The 22,879-nt window shown below is 36.9% G+C and overlaps 1 protein-coding gene across 1 annotated transcript in view; it reads left to right on the forward strand.

The window, feature by feature from the left end:
- Positions 1-22,879, forward strand: part of CCT1 (chaperonin containing TCP1 subunit 1) — a 184,686-nt gene that overhangs the window by 21,557 nt on the left and 140,250 nt on the right. Inside the window, exon 2 of the mRNA XM_090375994.1 lies at positions 5,249-5,334. Within this exon, the coding sequence (XP_090232120.1) occupies positions 5,249-5,334 (86 nt within the window). The remainder of the gene's footprint in view (positions 1-5,248; positions 5,335-22,879) is intronic.

Genomic DNA, 22,879 nt, shown 5'->3' on the forward strand with positions numbered 1-22,879 from the left:
CTGTATATAATAAAATAAGACAGTAAAAAGAAAAAGTGCCATAAAATGCAAATACATACAGTATTGCAAAAAACCAAATAGAAAAGACAAATTGGGTGAAGGAAGGGGGTGGGGGAAATTGAGAAAAAGAAGTGTGAGAAGCATATGAACATAAATTTAGAATATTTTTAATAAAAGGCAAATATGCCATAAGTTTCAAAACTAGTAAATGAATAGACTGGTGACACTGATAATGACCTGATAAGGCCAAATAATGTGATATATCATGAAAAAGGAGTCATAAATTATCCATGAAAAACCAAATCTAAGAAAGAACAAAAATAGATGACTGTTATGTTCCTTATCATCTGAAAGCCACATGACAACAGTTGCAGAAAATCGGCAGCCAACTAAGAAATACTGTTCAAGACTTAGACCTAAATAGTTGCCAGATGAACTGATCAGACAAGTGGCATAGAATAAAAATACATTGGGATGCATATAAATTATCGGGAGATACAGATATCTATGGCAGATATAAACTATTCTGTAATAAATGCTAGGAACATAGTAAATAACTTGAAATTCAAGTGCTGGTCAAGTCATCAAATGCAGACATTGAAGGGATATCAGAGACATAGTTGCATTCAGATATAAGGGATGCAGAATTTGAATATGGGGAGTACAATGTTAATAGAAAACACAGACAACAGGAGGGGGATTATGCCCTAGTTAAGAAGGGCATAAAATCTAAGGCAGTGCTTCCAGTTGACATGCAGTGTTGAGTGGTTTGGTGTGACATAAGCGCTAGGACAACAAAAATGTGAGTAGGAGTGTGTTATAGTTATAGACTGAATGACTGTGGTGAGTACAACGAACAAATGCACAGAGAAATAGAGCAGACAAGTAAATCAGAATGTCTTATAATGGGGGATTTTTACTTTTTAGATATTGACTGAAACTTGTGGGTCGGTCGCTCACCCACTAGCAAGAGTTTTGTGGATTTACTGGATGACTGTTTTCTACAGCAGCTAGAGAGGCAACAAGAGAGATCATTACTCTTGATCTGTTTAACAGCAGTGATTCTTCATGCATTAAGAATCTGCAGATAAAAGAACCACTAGGTGGCAGTGGTCAGTGTATTGATGTGGGATGTAACTACCATCAGTGGTAAAGGGAAAGGTTTCTTTCCTTAAAGGTGACTACTGTGGTCTCAGACAGTTTTTAAATTCTGTACATTGGGACCAACTGGTGATGTTACCAACAGCAAATTCTAAGTGAAGGAATTAATTCAAGGAATTAATCATGGAAGCTACTAGGCTTTTTATACCGATTAAGAAATACTCTTCAAGTTTCTCTCCTAAATGAATGTCAGATGAACTCTTGAGACATGTGGCAGAGAAGAAAAATGCATAGGATGCATAAAAATTATCAAGTGATACAGAAGCCTTTTGTAGATCTAAACTAATCTGCAATCAAGTAACAAAGCAGGTTAGGCAAGTCAGGGCAGATTATGAGACATCTCTGGCAGAGAACGCCAAGAAAAGCAGCAGACTTAATTACCTATATTAACAGTATAAGGAAGGGGTTTGGATCACATTGGTTCACTTGGTGTTGATGGTTTAGATGCCCGAGGTTTATCAAGCTCTAACAGAGAGCTGACTGATTTTCTGATAACTGAGAGGAAAGTGAAAGAGGAATTGAAGTTAAACGTAAAAAAGGCACCTGGGGTGGATAGGATCTAACCCAGTGGTTTTCAACCTTTTTTTAATAACGGCACCCCTAAGTAATTTATTTTATTTTGCAGCACCCCTACTCAATTTTCTGCCTGTTAGGACCGATTCTCTCCCTGTGTGTGTGTATATATATACTCGTATATATCTAATATTAAAAAAATATATGTTATATGATAATTGTTACAATAATATAATTATAAAAATTACATTTCATGATACAAATTATATACAGGCATACCTCGAATAACGAATAGGATGCGTTCCATGAAATTACTTCGTTAAGCGAAACTTCGTTTTCAGAGGTAAAAATACTATGGCCAGAATAGGGATATGTTCCTACGTAAAGAAAATGAAAAGCTTTTTTTTTTTTCGAACAAAGAAAAGTTTTATTAAATAAACAATCAACTTACATACAAAGTGAAATCACATTTTAAAATATGAGTCTAAAGTTGATTGCTTATGCTTTTTTTCTCTTTCATTTAACAATTGCCTATATGGAGTTTTTGCATTTAACACTGATCGCTTAACAATAAAACTTCTTCCTAAATCAGGAACGTTTTCAATGTCATTTAAGCACCTTTTTAAATCTTTGGTTGTTAACACTTTTTCGGCAGGAACTTCTTTAACTTCGTCTTCATTATCTTTGTCTTCGTTGCTAACAAGGTTTTCTAAATCTTCCACTGAAAAACCATCTTCTGCATTCAATAAATTTCTAACGTCCTCTTCATCGACGTTTTCGAAACCTATTGATTGAGCCATCTGGATAACTTCATTTCTAATTTCTTGGATGTTATTTTCTTCTTCTAGTACAACTTCTGGCCATATTTTGCGCCAAACTCCATTTAAGCATTTCTTAGTGACTTCTTTCCAAGAACTATCAATGTTTTCAATTGCATTTTTAATGGTGTAGTTTTTCCAAAAAGTTTTAACTGTCATTTCCTCTTTAACCTCTAGTTCAGTTAAACTGCTTAATGTTCGACGCAGATAATAAGCTTTAAATGATGCTATTACTCCCTGATCCAATGTTTGAATCAGGGAAGTTGTTTGCTGGAAGAAACACAACTTTGACAGGAATGCATGTGTCCAACGTGTTAAGATCAGTAGGATGTCCTGGAGCATTGTCTAACAACAAAAGAGCTTTTTCTTCAAAGTTGTTTTTTTGACAATACCGTTTTACTTCGGGACAAAAGTGGTTAACAAACCAATCAGTAAATAACTCTTTGGTAACTCACGCTTTTCTATTTGCTTTCCATATTACAGGTAAATTCATTTTTATGTTACCTTTTAATGCCCTCGGATTTTCTGAATGTTAAACTAATAACAATTTTAATTTATAATCGCCAGAGGCATTTGATCCAAAGAGTAACGTTAAAAGGTCTTTGGCTGCTTTGAACCCAGCAGCTGATTTTTCTTCAATAGAAATGAAGCTTTTTGTTGGTAGCCGTTTCCAGAACAAACCACTTTCGTCAACACTGAACACCAAATTTGGTGGAAAATTTTCACGTTCAATTATTTCCTTTAGTTTTTCTGGAAACTTATTTGCAGCTTCTCCTGTTAATTTTACACTATGAATCCTGGCCCGTTTTTTAAATTTCTCGAACCAACCACGAGAAGCCCAAAAGGTTTCCGTAATTTCGTCAGTTTGTTTAGATTTCAGGTGATTAAACTGGAATATTTTTTTAATGTTAAATGGGGCTTGAAATTGCGGACTTCGTTATATCGAAGCTTCGTTATCAGAGGTAACGTTAACCGAGGTATGCCTGTATATATATACAGTATATAATAATTTTATTCTTTATATAGAGGTACTAAGTAAACATCAAGTATAGATCACCACAAAATTAAAAAGATACTGTACACCTTTTTATAATGAAATAAACATATAAATTTTTAAAAAATAAAATAAGTTTAAGTAACTTAAACCCAAATTACGTGGCACCCCGATTGAAAACCACTGAACTAAGTCATATTAAGGGAGACAGCAAAGGAGGAAGGCAAACCATTAGCCACGATTATGAGAGCATCCTTGGATTTAGGGAAGGTCCCTACGGACTGGAGACTTGCGAATGTATTCCGATTCACAAAATGGAACAAAGGGTGACACGAGTAATTCCAGACCTGTTAGCCTAATTTTTGTTCTAGGGAAAGTAATGGAGTCACTAGTTAAAGAAGTAATGCAGAACCGTCTAGATAAGAGTGTAGTTATACATCAATCACAGCATGGGTTTGTTAGGGTGATTTCTTGTCTGACCTGTTTGACTGGATTCTATGATGCAGTGACAAAGGAACTGGGTGCAAAAAAATAATTTTGGTATCATATACAGAACTTGGATTTCAGGAAAGCTTTTGATACTGTTAAGCATAAAAGCTTGCTGTACAAACTGGAGCAATGTGGGGTATTAAGGGAAAGTTACTGCTATCGATAAAGGGCTGGTTGAGTGGGAGAAGATAGAGAGTTATCTTCTGGTTATCAGTGGACACTGCTCTTCATGGACTAATGTTATTAGTGGAGTAACTGAGGGTACAGTGCTGAACCCATCATTGTTTTCAATATTTATTAATGATATTGTTCAAGATATATCAGTTGCTGGTATGCTGCATTGCTACATTATCAGGCTTAATGCCTAACTTTGCAGTTGATACAAAGGTTGGCAGAATGGTTAATGAGTAATCAAGCTAAGCTACTGCAACAAAATATAAATATAGGAAAATTAGGCTGACGTGCTGAGAAATGGCAGTTGCGGTTTAACTTTGACAAATGCAAGGTATTGCGTGTGGGTAGTAGTAAACCTAGAATAACTTAAGAACTGTATGATACTACACTCAGTTAGTGGAATATGAAAAGACCTGGGAGTAAATGTGCAGTCTGATATGAAGTTTTCTGAGCAGTGCAGACAGGCTGCCAGGACAGCTAACAGGGTTTTCTCAGTGTCAGTGATATACAGCAATTTTGCTTACAGGGATAATGAGATGATTATCCCATTGTATAAGGCAGTAATGGTCAGGCAACATCTTGAGTATTGCATTCAAGTCTGGAGGCCTCATTTTAGGATTGATGTAGAGCTAGAGTGGGTACAGAGAAGGGCAACGAGTTTGGTGAAGGGAAGAAAGGGATGTTCTTATCAAGAAAGGCTTCATTTATGTAGATTGCACTGTCTGGAGACTTGGCTGATTATGGTGCCTAAGGCTTTGAATGGCTTGAGCAAACCTGTGCTGCAGGGATTCTTCCTCTAGCTAAGACTATGTGCATGAGGGACATAAATTCAAATTGAGAAAGGGTGGTTGCAGAATAGATGTGGAAGTTTGCCTTCAGCTGACAGTGGTTGATTGCTGGAACAAGCTTCTGTCTATTGTGGAAGTGGGTACTGTGAATAAATTCAAGGAAAAACTATTGGAGGGGCTGGATAGGTATTTTATTTATTTATTTATTTTTTTGTTTGGCCGATGCTGTATAATCTTGTTTTCTTGCATCATTTGCCACTATTAATACTAATCTGCTTCATAAACTATAATTGATCTCTTGTGTTTTTCAGTTATGGCAGCTTGTTCAATTGCAAACATAGTGAAGAGTTCACTGGGACCAGTAGGACTAGATAAAATGCTAGTAGATGATATTGGAGTAAGTAAAATATATATATTTTTTAATTTGACCTATTGCATAACATCCTTCTATGGAAAGTCTTATTTTTTATTCAAATAAAAAGATAAGTATATACAGTCAGTCAGTCCTCATATAGCACGATAGTTGTGTTCCTAGAAACCCTCGTGCAATGCAAAATCGTGCAATATAAACAACAGGCCCTATGGGAAAAATAGGGTTAGGTGCCAGCCATCAAGATTGAACACACATTTGTAACCAAAACATTACCAAACAAAATAAATAATTGTAATAAAATACTTACGTATTTTATTACGACTATTATGTAATAAAATATTGCTAATGCTTTTGCTTCTATCGTAAGCAAACTTGTTTTTTGTTTGATTTTCTATCCAAACAGATGACAGCCGTTCCATCTCTTCCAATTCTTTGTGTCTTAATCTAATGGATTTTAATTACACTTTGAGTTGTTCCTGCTATGAAAGTTGTTTTTATTTTCTCTGCATTCTTTGTAATTCTCGGCGTTGTCTCATTTAGGTCTGTAGCACATGCAAATATCACATGGTCTTTCATTTCGCTCAAAGTGTTTCACAATTTCATATTTTTTCTCTATCGACAGAGGCGGACTGGCCATAAGCCTTACCTTACCAGAGAAACCCTGTTGGGCCGGAGGCCGGTGTGATTTTGGCCATAAACCATAGTATGAGGCCACTATAAATTTTCCCGGGTAAGAATTTTTGACTCATTCCACCTCTGTTTATCGATATTGCTTTTCTTTTTCTCTCTGAATCTGCAATGTCTTCACCAGGACGCTTCCTTTTCACACCTTTTAAGTATTTTACTCATTTTTAGGGAATAAAGCATAATTAAAACGAGGAGGCAGGCTTGATACACATAAACAAAGCTGCGCACGTGTAGCAACTGAATAAACAACACCGTAAAGGCAGAGATACACTATTAACACCTCACATTTCTAGGGGTTACTACCATAAAACAATTTCCAGTTGCGTTTCTGCTAGTGGAATCTGTTATAAACTGGTAATAAACTCAATCTAATTGCATTTGCGATTATACCAATAGCTGGAATTGTGTTGGTTTTTATGTTATTATGGTGAAATGTGTTTCCCCTTCACTGATATAAAAAACATAAATACATTTTCAGAATCTTCTCTACATTCCTATCGTGTTGCGTTCAGTTGGGGTGATTCCACGTTCGATTGCCATTTCTTGTAAACATAGAGGTGAATCATGCATAATCGAATTCGGTTCGTGTTATATAAGATATCGTTCCCCTATTTATAAATCGTGTATGATCGAATTCGTGTAGTGTAAATACGTGTTATACGAGGATTGACTGTATATGCAGTTTTAATAATTTATATAACAGGGTACTGGAAATTTAACTGTGGAGCTATGTATGAGACTGTGCTTAAACTAACTATGTTATATTTTTGGCACCTACACTGAATGACCTTTATTAGGTACATCCCTATCTTCGAAGGAATCAACTTCTCCATCAGTGACAGTGTTCATATGAAGCCATATAAAGCTGGTGGTCAGATAGAGCAGGATGGTGTTTGTGTGCAGTTGAGCAAGGAAATGACCTGTAATACACCTAACAAGTGACCTTTCATATGGCATGGGAGTGTGTATCAGATGGCAGAATATCTTGGATACTCAATACTCTGTGGTGGGTCACGTATAACAATCTCCTGTGTAGAGGTTGGAAAAACAACCAAAAAACATTGTCAGTGACAGTCTGATGCTGGAGATAGCCTATTTGATGTTTGAGGCTGATGGAGAGAGTGATAACAGGACACAATCAGTCATATTACAGTGTATAGTAGTGGTGTGAAAGGGGTATATATTGGAAAGCATGATGCAGATGATTCCACTGTATTTCACTCTCGTCAGTTAAAAACAAGGAGCTATGTGACAGGGAGCACAGGAACATACACCAGTGATTTCAGTAGTGGATAAAGGTTGCCTGGCCCAGTGAATCCTGGCTCCAATCGTGTGATGCTGGTGGTAGGATTAATGTCAGTGGTGGCAGCAGCAGCACAGTTCAGTAAACGCATCGTGCCAGTTGTTAACACTTTTTCTTTCAATTGCATGCACGGTGTTAGCCTCCGTGTAAAAAGCCTCTTGAGTAAAAATTTTTAATTAATACATTTAAATTGAGCATACTTAAGTAGAAACCAAAAAGAGCACATTATCATTGACATGTTCCTATTTTGCCCATAACTGTTATCAGTCCATACAGTTATTTCCTCCATTTGTGAGTTTGGAATGGTACAGTCAGCCCATTTCAATGTAACTGAAGCTAATTCATTGCCACCTTAACCGCTTTGGATTCATCCCACATCATAAATGGGCAGACCCACCAGAAGAAACATACATAGTAAAATTGAGAGTCCAAAGCTTTTGTTTGTAAAAATTTAGGTTATTAGTCAAAAGGGGAGAGGTTAGACACTTTGTTTTGGTTTATCTTTTGCTGTTTTCATGTGTCTTCTTTTTATTTCATACGTGGTTTTTGATTCCAAAAGATGCAAATTATAATCACTTTTTATGGTGTTTTTCCGTTTGGGTTAGGTTACTCTTAAGTTATGCATTGTATGAATCATAGATATTACAGGTGTCTATTTCTGTCAGTTTGAAAGATAAATTGAACTTTTTATTGAATGTATCTACATAGAGCCATTTTTTAGCCACATTTTGAAATTCGGTATTATTTTCAGAACAGAACAGTAAGTACAGAACAGATTTTTTTTTTTTTTTTTTTTTTTTTTCAGTAATCAGCTCTGGTCCTAAGAATTTTTTTCCAGACCTTTCCCTGCTACAATGGCTATCAAATGTTGGAAAAGAAGCAGTATAACATTGTCAGTTACCACTTTTGCAGTTTTGTTACTTGGTGTATGCTTCACTCTCTGATCTGGTTCTACCCACCAACTCTCCAGTATATTAGTTGTAGTATTCCTTAATTTGCACAAACCCAGGGTTATAACAATTCCACCATCATGAAGGTACAAGCAAAAGGTTGTCACAGAATGACTGAATTTTGGAATGTTCTTTGGAAAGTCACTGAACACCAAGAAGTACAAATGTTGTGCCCTGAGGTGTAATGTGTTTGCAGCAAAGCACCAGGACTCCTTAGACAAAGGAGGTGCTGCCAAATGCCCTGATATCTTTATACTGAATGAGTAAAAGATCACAGAAGTGCAGTGTGTGCCATTCCTCATGTTTTTAAAATGCCTTAAATTAAGATTTATGGTTTGTTTTAGGGCTAGGACATCCAATTGCAGAAAAGTACATTCTGAGTTAAGGACATTTTTTCAGCATGCTTATATACTTATCAAAGTTGTCACTTCATTAGTTCCTCCATGTGAAAAATAATGCTGTTTTTTCTCCATTAAAACACATTCATCAGTTATTGGCAGATATACCTTGGTTTTTGATCACCTATCCTTATTACAAAAAATGTTACCCATTTCTCTGGCAATGGAGTTTTCCAATAAAACTAAACCCTTTTGAACCAGAGTAGTATACACTTGACTGTCCTGTTATCAGACCTGAATTTGGAGTGCCTTACCTGGTAAGTCACTGGTTACTTGAGTCCCCAGTTTTATTTATTTCTAGGGCATCCACTTGCTTTTTTACTTTTTCATTGACTTAGTTTCTTCTTGTAATGTACCAAGTACAAATACAAATTTTGTTATGTTCCTTACATCAGGAATGAAAACAGAATGATTAGTTGAGTTAGGATTACCTGTTAGATTGATCTTAGAATACTTGCTGATCAAGCAGTAGAGCTTATGACTTGCAAGGGAATTGCCCACAGCTGTTCCCATAAATACTGTCAGTATAGAACAATCCTGTGAACTGAGTATTCAAAATGGATCTTGTATAGTCAAGAATTTCTGCAGGTTGGTCAAGGTCATTAACAAGCTGTTCCTCAACACATTCATGGTAATTTTACCCCTTCTCATCAGCAAACCGTTGGTCTAAGAAATGTACTACTTACATAAGCAATTAGTACCACAAATTATATGGGTGTATGGAATGAGAGAGGATAGCTAACAGATTTCAGCTGCCTATAGAATTTCTCTTCATTATAGTAACCATTATTAAGGTGAGGAATAACTTAAAACATAATACAAATATTACACCATGAAATATAGCAGATGAATAAATTTATTACTGAATTTATTTTTAATTTAAACAGTTTATTTTTGAAAATTTTATGAAATATTACAGAAAATAACTTTAAAGAATTACAAAAAATTAAGCAAAAATAAAAAATTTATCTGCTGAACCTTTTAACCCATACCTCTTATTAAGCATGAACAGTAAATACATTTTCTAAGTATAATGATCTATTTACATGAAGGATCAGTGTGGGTCACCTCTTCACTGATGGTGTAGACTTGACCCACACTGATTAATTCTCTATTAAGATGACTGAAAGCTTTGGGTCTGTGATAGTGGAAGTCGAGATAAAATTAGATCTAAGGTCTAAAATTTGCAGAATTTTGTTCTGCAAATTTCTCTGTAGGCTATGCTTGATGTTGTGCTGATGTGTTAGCAGGAGGCATTGCTGTCCTTGCTTCTTGTGTGTAGCAAGTAAAAATTGTACATGATGGCCTTTGCAGCAGTGAGTAAGAAGTTGCATTTTCTGTTCAGAGTGAAGCAGGTACCGATAGTCCTTGCTAGAGTGGATGTGGTTGCAGGTGAGCCTTGCAGCATCCAAGGCATAATCAATCATTTTGTTCTTCACAGGACAAGCCAGGTACATTTGTTCCAGGGTTCCTGGAGCAGTGAAGAAGTCTCGGTGATTTGAGGCATGTAACTTAATGAAACAGTTCTTGGTGGATGTTGTGTCACACTCCATTGGATGTTTGTACATTTTGTCGTGTATGGAAGGTTCCACTGAAAATTTGATGGTGGCTTGTGGTGTGCAGGGAGAGCTTTACAGGTGGGAAACAAAAATATTTATTGCACTGCATGACCTAATTAGCTGATATACTTTTTTGGAACATATAGGCGAAAGAGTTACTGTGGCTTCTGGTGATGTGAAAACAATAGATTGGTGCAGGTGAGGATTTGGTAAAATATTCAATCCCTTTTGCTGTTACGTCTGGAAGCACTTTTGCGATTGCCAGTTTCAGAAGTTTGTAGGGTGCCTTACATTTATGGTTTCAACATTTTTCCATCTCTTCAATTATGCAGTATGATTGATGTCTTTTCAGGTTATAATGGGCATCATGGCAAGATCCATTCTTCCTTGCATTTTGAGATTATAGCTCTAAAACAGTGTTCACAGGCTGGCCACTAGATGGTCTGTTGAACCGAACACCTTGGTAACTCTAGGCTTCTGGATCAGCTAGTGTATAATCACACTGCTTCTACTTTGCCGGATAGTGAGGGAGTCCAATAAGTATGTATGTTGGGGGGGGGGGGTCATTGTCAAGGAGCTGGGTATATTCTTCTAGTGTATGCCATATCCAAAAATTTCATTACTTCATGCACCATGTCCTCCCAACATTTTCTTAAGACATGAATACATCATGAATAACCAGACTAAAAAGAACAAACTTACCTGCAAAAAGATCTAAATCTCCCAAGCACTTCCTCATTCATTTCACAAATATACGTTATCTCATTTCCAATCATAATGATGTCCATTTCCACTTACAGTCTGCCAAGCCCTACATACGTTTCCTGACAGAATCCCAGTTGTTGGTTGATTCAACCACTGCTCATCAGTTGTCTTAATTATTCACTGTATGATTCCTTTCACTTCAAAGGCAGTACTTGTGCATATGTCTGCTCTGATATTCAATGTCAGAGACTTTGTAATTTGGAATGTCCTCTTTTCAATCTTCTCTGGCTTAAAATCTTTCCACCCCATTCTGTCAAATTCATCTATTGCCTCTATCATTCTTCCAACTCCATTAATCAGTTGGAACTTATTACTTCCTCTCTTTGAAACTTTTCTTTCTCCAGTCTAAATTTCCTAACAAGTGAGGTAATTTTCATTGCTAATTTTAATGTTCACAACTCCAGCAGGCTTCCATTTTCTAGTCACATGGGTCCATGTGACTAGAAAATGTTGAGATATTGAGGATTTTGTAAATGACCTTGCATAGATTTTTCAGTTTCTAACCAGAAGACCAGACAATACTAATCATACAGCCATTACTCTTGATCTTTTTCTCATAAACAACTGTTCCAAGTACACGGTTGAGGTGAGTGGTCCTCTAGGAACCTCAGATCACAACTTTGATGGTCTCTAGTTATTCTCAGCCTTGTGTTGTTTGGCATTAAAGAGTGCAAAACGGGATGAAGCGTGAGACTTTTTTTTCTTTTCCTTGGTTGGTTTACTGTTTCAAATCTAATGTCAGTGTTTGCTCAGATTGTGTCAGTGACATTATTCTTGTAGGGATGAAATTCTTTATTCCCCAATCCATCTTAAAATATCGTCCTTTATTTAAACTTTGGTTTTTCAATAAACGTGCTGAGGCTGTTCAAGGTAAGAATATTGAATATTGCAATTGGCCTGGATCCAAATCTCCAGGTTCGTTTTCTGCCTACACCAAAGCTTGCAACAATTGTACAGTAGTTTCAATCCAAAATAGATTTTGAACAGGCTAAGAGCAGAAAATTTGCTTCTTGTCCAAATTGTATTTCAACGAGCTTTCTGGTCTGTTGCCAAAACTATGGGCTGCAACTTTTGTTCATCTTTATTCCTACTATCTCTGAAACCCAGGTGGTTCAATTGCCACCTCAGCTAAAGATAAAGCTGACTTGTTAGCATCCTATTTTATTTCTAACTTGTGTATTGGTACACCTCCTCTTACCATTCCCAGTGCATTGAGTGAAGTTTCCATCTTGCAGCTGAATGGCACTGATAGTAGTCAGTAGTAGTGTCAAAGTATGCAATAAAGCAAGCTTATGTAGCTTCAGCCAAAAAAAAAAAAAAAAAAAAAAAAAAAAACAGACACACTTCACCCATCCTTACCCTGCAAGAAGTTGTCCATTTCTTCCTTGAATTTATTCAAACCATCCACTTCCACAGATGGAAGCCTATTCCAACAATCAGCCACTCACTGGCTGAAGGCAAACCAAATTGATGCCCCCCCCCCTTGTGTGTAGTCTCAGCAAGAGGAAGGTAAAAAAAGGTAAAGTGCAGCCATTATCAACCCACTACAAGATGGAAGCCTCCTCAACAATTCATGCTGAGGGAAATGGACCATAATCTGCCACGCTGGTCCAGTGTGGGTTGGCAGATCAACCATATTCAGCAGTCAGGGGCTTGAACCCTGGTCTACTCAAAGAGCGTGTGCTACTGCACTCCCGCTCCTGACCACTCAGCTACGGAAGGCTTACTCAACTCATCTTACAAATTCATCTTACTCAATCCATTCAAGGCCTTAAACCAGGGTTGGGCAACCTCTGACCCGCAGTCGTTTTCAAAATATATTTGTTATTATTATACAGTATATATTTTTGAATTAATATAATTTCTGATGTAAATTTAGAAAATACTCTGCACATTGCTATGACAAATATTGATCCAGATATTGATTCACTGATAAAAATAAACAGTATCAAATCTCTCATTAAATATTATAAAAATATAATATTGCAATTTTTGATACTGAAATTGTATTTGTATTTTGTTCCTATTATCTTGAATTTGTATTTAATTTTTCTTTCTTATTAATGAAATTAATTATATGTATGTGTATGTATAAATAATTACAACAAATAATATAAAACTGTTTATGACAATGTTTTTCATTGTACACCATTTTAATAATCCTAAATATCACAGTAAGCTAAAAATAAATTTGGCCTACTTGTACCTCACAGACATTTTATTTGGCCTGCCATTTATAAAGGTTGAAGTGCATAAGTGCTTGCATGCAGAAGCTTTTTATGTGTGAAAATTCTTGTTTCATGGTTGCTGTGGAGAGAGAGAGAGTGTGAGCAAGAGTCAGAAGTAGAAGGGCATCACCAAGAAAGAGAAGAATGATGATATTCAGCTCAGGACCCTGGGTGTGCCAAGCCCATACTCACCAGATGTGTCCTTGGGGTAAACCTTTGTCACCGTTTGATCCTCTTTTATGAACTGGTGATATATTCACACATCTCCAACCCATGGGGACTGCCAGGAATTCATGGATGGTCTCATAATTATGCTTAAGAGTTTGCTCACCTTCTTTGCTGCCTGCCTTAATATGATTGGATAGATCCAAAGTGACCAGATCTTTAGTATTCCAATGAGGGACATCAATTTTGTAACCCCCCCTAAAAATGATATATACACTTATTTTTTAAAAATTTTTATTTATAAAACAATATTCACATATAAAATATAAATTAAATACAGTAAAACCTCGTTATTTCGATATCAGATAATTCAAAGTTGTGAAGTCCCCTGCAAACACCATAGGATTTTGCATACTTCTTAGTTCGGATAATTCGAAATATAAGTGTATGATGAAATTCGAAGTCATTTTCTTGTCCAGTGACCTGCAAACAAATTGTTTAATTCGAAATCTCCAATCATATTGCATGTTTACTTAGAAAGTTTCTGTGCATAAATAGTGTTTTTGTTTTCCGTTTACTGAGCTATACATTGTCGGTTTATCTGACACCTGTTCAAGGTCATTCTGAATTATTGAAGTCTGGGTGGGACATGGCCTCGAACTTGAGAGAAGGCACATCATAGTAAGTTGCATCATTAATGCTTTTTTAATTTTATTATAGTTTTTTTTAGTGCAGGATTTACGAGGTTCTACCGTATAAATTTTAAATGCAATATAATTGAATACTATCGTGTGTTAAATTATACTCCCCTTAAGGCAGTTTTTTCTTTTTCTTATAGAAAAATTCTATTTTGGTAAATACAGTAGAAGAAAGGGCTACGAAATGGCTGGCGCCTCCGTAGCCAGGTGGGAAGAAGCAGCAGTGCGTAGCACACGCTTCTTGATTAGACCGGGGTTCAAGCCCGTCACCACCAAATACGGAGGATGCGGAAAGGTCAGGAAATGACCACCGCATATCCCGGAGCAATATGGCCTTAGTTGCTAATGCTCCTAAAAACCAAATAACAACAACAACAACGAAATGGCTGCAAAGAGGAAATATAATGGGCTAAATATTTTGGAAAAGTTAAATCTGATTTGTGAGGTTGATAAAGCAGTGCAAACCAAAACAGAAATTGCAAAACAATATGGTATTCCACTTTCAACTCTCTCGACATTTCTTAAAAATCGTGATGTCATAGAAAAACAATTCAAGAAAGGAAACGACGTTGGAAGGGTGAAGAGAAGAATGAGTGCAAAGCACAAAGACGTAGAGAGGGAATTATTAGAGTGGTTTTTTTTCCGTGCAGGGCTAATAATATTCCGCTATCAGGGCCTGTGGTGAAAGAAAAAGCTGAAAAATTTTCACTTAAGTTAGGCAAAGATTTTAAATGCTTCAATGGGTGGTTGCAACGATTTCTAAAATGGCACATTATTGTAACACTATGGGTTTGTAGTGAAGGATCTTCAGTGGGCATTGAGGCTGCAGAAAGACGGCAAGAAAATGCGAAGCCTGTTTTGCAGAGTTACGCGGTGCCTCTGTAGCCAGGTGAGTAGGAGCAGCAGTGTGTAGCATACGCTTCTTGATTAGACCGGGGTTCGAGCCCGTGACACCAAATACGGAGGATGCGGAAAGGTCAGGGATTGACTACCGCATATCCCCGGAGCAATATGGCCTTAGTTGCTAATGCTCCCAAAAACCAAATAACAAACAAACAAACAAACAGAGCAGAGTTACGATCCAAAGAATATTTTTAATATGAATGAAAGCAGAGTTTTCTGCAACGTGTTGCCAGATAGAACACTGACAATGATGGGAGAAACATGTAGAGGGAAGAAGAGTAAGGAAAGGGTAATGGTTCTGCTTTGTTGCAATTCAGATGGAAGCGAAAAGTTGAAGCCTTTGATCATTATAAAATATGAAAAACTACGATGTTTCAGAGGAGTGAAATGCCTGCCTTGCATTTACAACGCTAACAAAAATGCACAACAAAATTATTCCGTGAGTAGATGCAATGTCTCGATAGGAAGATCACTGGTCAAAATCGTGAAATTCTTCTCTTGATAGACCAATGTGCAGTGCACAACTGCGAAGGACTCTCTCTAAAAAAATATTAGAGTTCTTTACCTACCGGCAAACACAATCACCTGCATGCAGCCTCTAGATCATGGTATTATTTACCATGTTAAAGGATTATGCCGGAAAAAACTGATGCAATACCTCATCAGGGAAACGTCAAGGAACATTCCCATTATGAAAATTAGAAAAAGGAACATGCTGGACGCAGTGAGAAACATCGTAGTTTCATGGGAAGAAACTCCTTCCTCTGTCATTCAAAACTGCTTCAGAAAGGCTGCTTTTGGTGAAGAAAATTTTGATGATGATGATGATGCACAAGAAGACTTCTTATGGCCTGAGCTGCAAGTTGAAATGGGGGTTCAAGCCCGTCACCACCAAATACGGAGGGTGCGAAAAGGTCAGGGAATGACCATCGCATATCCCGGAGCAATATGGCCTTAGTTGCTAATGCTCCTAAAACCAAATAACAAACAAACAGCAAGTTGAAATGGGGTGTGCAACCAATTTTGAAGATTATAAAGTGTGACAACAACGTCGTCACTATTGCAGATGACCGTGCACCTGAGAAAAGTAGCGTCGATTGTGAAGAAGGTGATGCGGTTTAATCAGAAGACGAGGAACAAGAGCCATTGGAGGACTTGCATGTTACGCATAAGGAGGTATTTGGGGAAATTTTCACCTTGGAGAATGTCATATGTAAGCATTTGTGTGAGGATGATAATCTAGCAGATGTAATGGACAAAATATCAAAAAAAGTACATGAACATAAAACAATGAAACAAACTACGTTGAATTACTTTGTTAATAAAAAAAAATAAGTTTGTGCGAATGTTTTTTTAAATTGTATTTTTTATGATAAAGTTTATCATTAAATTTTTTTTCTTGCTCAACTTTGTATAGAGTTTATTTTAGCATTTGACTCTGAGAACTGCGATATGCCAACTTTTCCTGCTGGAATGACACAGTAAGTAAATTCGATTTTTTAAAAGATTGTGTAATTCGAACCCGAATAATTTGAAGTGGTATTTTTGCGGTCCCTTGAATTTTGAAATAACAAGGTTTTACTGTACGTATACTTTTTTGAACTAAACTTTTAAAATATCACACTTCTTAAAAAAAAAACAAATAGCTTATATATATATATATTTTTTTTTTTTCACATTTATTTGTTGTATTTCACAGAAATATAGGTATTTCTGTGAAATAATAACAAAAATGCATACTTCTTTTAACAATAAAAACAATAGAAATTAAATAATATATTAAATAAATTTTTCTGTGGAGTGAATTTTTCATAATAATTCTTCATTATTTGCTATTTCTTCATAAAATTTTTCACAAGAATTAGCAAAATTGCACTTAACTTTGTAGTATTGCTTTCGGCGTTTCTACAGTCAGTTGTGTTTTTTCTGACTTTCACAATGTATTTACCACTGAAAAAACTCTTTCCGTTGCACTATTGGTGCCCTGGCAAACATAATGCAAATCCAAGTACTTTTTTTCAAATGCCCTTGTTTGAAAATGTTTAAATATTTCAACCCACCTCATATCTGTTGCCATGCTTTCATCATTCCATTCTTTTATTTTTGAAGCAGCATATTTTTTTAAAATATATCTCGTCAAAAAGCCCACTTTCTTCATCTGCATTAATTAACTTCATTTTATCGTACATTGAAATGTATTCAAAACTTTTTTCCACACATTGCCAATCAACACAATTTTTAAGATTTTTACATCTAAAGCAATCATTATTTTGACAATGTGTTAAGCAGTTCTAAATATTGGATACAGTTCCGATAAAAACTATTCACATTGGAAATGAAGTACCGTATTTTCCGGCTTATAAGATGCACCCTAGTTTTGGCAACATATTTTGGGGAAAAAAAATAAAAAAATAAATATTTCTCCAAAATAATAAAAATAATATTTTGGAGAAAATAATAATAATAAAATTAAATACGGTAATATATTTTTCTCCAAATAATGGTATACGCTTGGGTAAATGTTCAACCAATAATGAAATGTTTGTTTCTGAAAAAAGCTGACAGAAGTAACATGACAGAAATTCTTACTCACCCTAAGACAAATACTGGTGTCACTTTCTCTTTGTAAAAGACGGTTGGAATTGAAAAATCCCGATCCAGCCTAATTAGCCTGCCATACCATAAAAGCGCGAGATCATAGAGGAATACCATAAAAGCACGAGATCATATTATAGAGGAAGCAAACACATGGGGAAATGAAACAAGTTTTTACTTACGTCTGATTGTGAGATTCATATCACGCAGATTTCAACAAATTTCCCACGAAAAAAGATTACTGGTATGTATTGTTGCCATAGATTGTAACCACTGATAATTGTTAAAAATATATTTCAACAGATAAATCTTAAGTAAAATTGGTGTGAATTTCAAAGGGAAGTTTTCAGAACTCAGTTTACTGGCACTGCGTCATCGAAAATGCATTGCCAGTAGTCTTTAGGCCTAATCTGACATTGACCATATAAGATGCAGGGTGATTTTCCAAGTATTTTTTCGCGAAAAAAACCGCGTCTTATAAGCTGGAAAATACCGTAATTTTTTTTGGAGCAACCATTTTCTTCTAAATTTGATAACATTGTGTACAATGAGTGGTAGATACTGCATATCCATTCTTTCTTTTAATTGAATTTTAAATCATTTATCACTTCAAAAATTTCCATAATCGTACAGTATTCTTATGCCTTCAATATTTTTCACTGGTCTATGGAATGTTGCTGCCTGACTGCATGAAATACAACCTTACTTAGCATTGGCATATGATGCAAGAAAGCAAGCTTATATAGCATCAGTCAAGAAAAAAAAACATTATGCCCTCTCAGGTGCGTAATCTCAGCAAGAGGAAGAATCCCATCAGCATTGAGCATGCTCACCATTCAAGGCGTTATACACCTCAGTCAGATCACCACGCAAGTGCCTAGTCTCTAGACACTGCATTTTGCAGCATTTAAGCCTTTCTTGGTAAGAGAAATCCTTTGTTCCTCTCACCAATCTCATTGCCCTTCTCTGTACTCATTCCAGCTGCTTTACATCCTTCCTAAAGTGAGGCCTCCAGACATGTATGCAGCACTGAAGGGGTGTGGCTTGACCATTGCCTTATACAAGGGGACAATCACCTCCTTATCCCTGCTAGCAAAATTTCTGTATATCATTGACAAGACACCATGAACTACTCTTGCAGCCTGTCTGCGCTGCTCAAAAAACTTTTCATGGTACTTTTTCATTCTCTACTACCCTGAGTCTAATACCACACAGGTTCTTTTCATTCTTCTCTTTTTTTTTTTTTTTTTTCTTCGGCTTCTTTCTTCTGTTTCCTGCCATCTGTTCTTTTACTTCCACCCCCCCCCCCCATTTTTCTCTTACAGAATGATTTTTTTTTTTTTTTTTTTTTTTTTTTTTGTGGGGAGGTGGTTTTCGTCCACCCGCCACCCCACTCTTCTCTCTGGTGAGGCGCTGGGCATGCCACACTGTCATCAGGGGCCATCTTCCCTATTGGCCCCTTTCTTCTGTTTCCTACCCTCCAGTCTTTGCCTTCCCCCCTTACTTTTGTCTTGCACAACGTTTTTTTTTTTTTTTTTATTTAGTTTATATATATATATACACGTGTGTGTGTATATATATTTTTATATATATGCACACACGCATGCCCCACTTCGAGCCCGTCACCACCAAATATGGAGGATGCGGAAAGGTCAGGAAATGACCACCGCATATCCCGGAGCAATATGGCCTTAGTTGCTAATGCTCCAAAAAAAAAAAAAAAACACGCACGCCCCACAGGTCTAAATCTATAAACATCAAAATTACTGCCCGACCTATTTGGCCCTAGAACAAGTTATCAGCGAACAACCCCACGCTCTGTTAAAATTACAACCATTGCTCAAGAAACAGCGATCATCTCATTCTCAAATCTGGTCCTAGCCACTGAAATCCCAAGAAAGTAGGTGGCAGGACCCGCCAGAGTACTCTAGCTACAGTGGTACACCCGGTCAGCCTCCCGTTGGCATGGTGTGGTAACGTCGGGTCCCACTAGGGGCTCGGTGGCTAATAGACCGGAGGAACAAAGGGCACAACACAATATACAGCACATGACCCCCACACACGCTTGAAATCTCTGGCCCCGATACAATGTACACCCGCAGAGATGGGAGAAATCCCAGGAGCCGTTAGACACTAACATACCTTATACCTGAGTGTGATACCACACAGTTGGTACGTTACTCTGGGGTTATTGCTACCCTTATGCAGTACTTTACATTTGTCAATGTTAAACTTCAGTTACCACCACCCCAACTTTTCTGGATAGTGTTGCAGTAGTAAACTATCATTACTGTCATTAACAACCTTGCCAACCTTTGTATTGTTTGCAAACTTAGACATTAACCCTGATGTACCTTCATCAATATCATTGATAAATACAGACAACAACACTGGGCCAACACCGAACCTCGGAGGAATCCACTATTAACATTAGTCCACAAAGAGCAGTGCCCATTGATTATCACTCTGTCTTCTCCCACTCAACCATCCTTTTATACATTGCAGCAACTTGCTATTAAAGCCATACTGCTCCAATTTGTATAGTAGTCTTTGTACAATATCAAAAACTTTGCTAAAATCCAAGTATTTGATATCAAAATTATTTTTTGCATTCGGTTCCTTTGTGAGCACATCATAGTATCCAATCAAATTTGTCAGACAAGACTTGCCCTTAACAAATCCATGCTGTCTGAATTGTTTTCATACAGCATGGATTTGTTTTATTTTCACTAGCCCATTATTTTCCCTTGAACAGAAGGCATTATTTTCCCTGGAACAGAAGTTAAACTAACAGGTCAGTAATTACTTGTGTCACCCTTTGTGAATTGGGGAAACATTTGCATATCACTAGCCCATCGGGACTTCCCCCGAGTCTAAGAAAGTGTTCATAATTGTGGTTAAGGGTTTGCTTACTTCCTTTGCTGGCTCCTTTAATATAACTGGATAGATCTCATCCACACCAGGTGCCTTTCTTATGTTTAACTTAAACAATTTTTCCTCCGGTTTGCACTAAGGTATTACAAAATCATTCAACTCCCTGTTAGAGTTTGATAAACATCTGGCCCTCTCCTTCTTGAATAACTCCTCATGTGTGAATGTAGATGCAAATTGTTCATTTAGCTCTGCAGCTATCTGAGAATGATCATCTACAGTCAAACCATTGATATCAAGTGGACCAATCTGATTCATCCCCTTCCTTTTAGAGTTTATATAAGTAAAGAAGTCTTTGCATCCTTTGGTGAAGATTTTTCATAATCTGCCTTCACTTGCCTAACCTCATTTGTGACTTGATTACAGACTAGCTTGTATCTACCATAGGCTTCTATGTTGCGTGAAAATTTATGCGCATCCCATGCATTTTTCTTCCCTGCCATGAGTCTCATTAGTTCATCTGACATACATTTGGACTTAAACCTAGAGCAGTATTTCTTAGTTTATACGAAAAGCCCAGCAACATTCCAAGATTACTTCCTTGAGTGCCTCCCATTTAGAATTTGCTGTTGGTAACATCATCAGTTGATCCCCTTGTATAGAATTTAAAAACTGTCTGAGACCACTGCAGTCACCTTTACGGAAGCAAAAACCCTTCCCTTTACCCCTGATGGTAGTTAAATCTTTAAGTAAATCCCACATCAGTACACTGTGATCGCTGCCTCCTAGATAGCACACGCTTCTTGATTAGACCGGGGTTCGAGCCCGTCACCACCAAATACGGAGGGTGCGGAAAGGTCAAGGGAATGACCACCGCATATCCCGGAGCAATATGGCCTTAGTTGCTAATGCTCCTAAAAACCAAAAACAACAACAGCTGCCTCCTAGTGGTTCCTTTATCTATAGATTCTTAATGCATGCATAATCAGTGATGATAATCAGATCAAGAGTGTTACTCCCTCTTGTTGCCTCTCTAACATGCTGCTGTAGAAAATAATCATCCAATAAAGCCACAAAAAAGCTTTGCTAGTGTGCGAGTGTCCAACCAACAAGTTCTAGTCTATATCTGGGAAGTTAAAATCCCCCATTATATGACACTGATTTACTGTCCCACTCTATTTCTCTGTATAATTGTTCATTGTACTCATCAGAGTCATTAGGCCTATAATATACTCCTACCCTCATTTTTGCTTTCCCAGTGCTTATGTCACACCAAACTGACTCAACATTGCACTGTCCATCTATGTCAGCTGGGTGAACTTCCTTAGATTTTGTTTCTTTACTAACAGCATAACCCCTCCTCCCTTCCTTTCCTGTCTGGCATTTCTGTACACATTGTACTCCCCAAATTCCAATTCTGCATCCCTTACATCTGAGTGACATGTCTCTGATATCCCAACAATATCTGCCTTAGATGTCTTAACCAGCACTTAAAATTCATCAAATTTATATATAATACTCCTATCATTGGTGTACATGTAAGTAATCATGCACCTATTCTTACTCTTAGTTATCCTAATACAGCCAATTAGAATTAGTTGAGGGATATGATGCAAGAAAACAAGCTTATACTAGCATCAGCCAAAAAAAAAAAAAAAAAAAAACTTTCCATTTCACCCATCCATTCACTCCAAATGTTTGTCTAGTTCAGCCTTAAATTTATTTAAGCTATCAACTTCCACAACAACAGATAGAAGTCTATTCCAACAATGAACTACCTGCTGGCTAAAGGCGAACTTCTGCACATCTATTCTACTTGTATTTACTTGTTCCATGACAATTCCCAGCACTTTGCTTTCCAGGCTGCTGCTCATTCCAGTAGAAGCTTCTGAGAGATCATCTTCAAAATAACTTAGCAGAATCCTTGTATAGTTGTCAATGGATAAGAAATACAATTTTAACTCTTTTAATCGCAGGCATCAAAGCCAGCCATCTGGTCTTACTGTATCCTAGCAAGTGCATGTACTTCACGGGCACCTCCATAGCCAGGTGGGCAGGAGAAGCAGTGCATAGCACACACTTCTCGATTAGACCGGGTTTAGAGCCTGTGACCACCAAATACGGAGGATGCGGAAAGGTCAGGGAATGACCACCGCATATCCCCGGAGCAATATGGCCTTAGTTGTAAAATAACAATAACAAATAGCATGTACTTCACCTTTGCATTTTTGCAGATTTCTTTTACTGTAAATATATTTTACCCTTACTGTAAATATATAAAAATGGCTATAAATTTTGACTATGATGCCCTCAATATCAGTAGGAAGTTGATCTGATTCTGACTGAATAGTATTATGCACTATATGTACAGCATAAGCTTCTCCAATAATTGGTTTCTGAAGGTGGTTCTTTAGCTTATAAACATTTTTTCCTTTTCATAGAAGACC

The sequence above is a fragment of the Mastigoproctus giganteus genome, chromosome 6 (genome assembly GCF_048544385.1).
Source record: "Mastigoproctus giganteus isolate SK-2022 chromosome 6, ASM4854438v1, whole genome shotgun sequence".
In the NCBI taxonomy this organism is placed as follows: Eukaryota; Metazoa; Arthropoda; class Arachnida; order Uropygi; family Thelyphonidae; genus Mastigoproctus; species Mastigoproctus giganteus.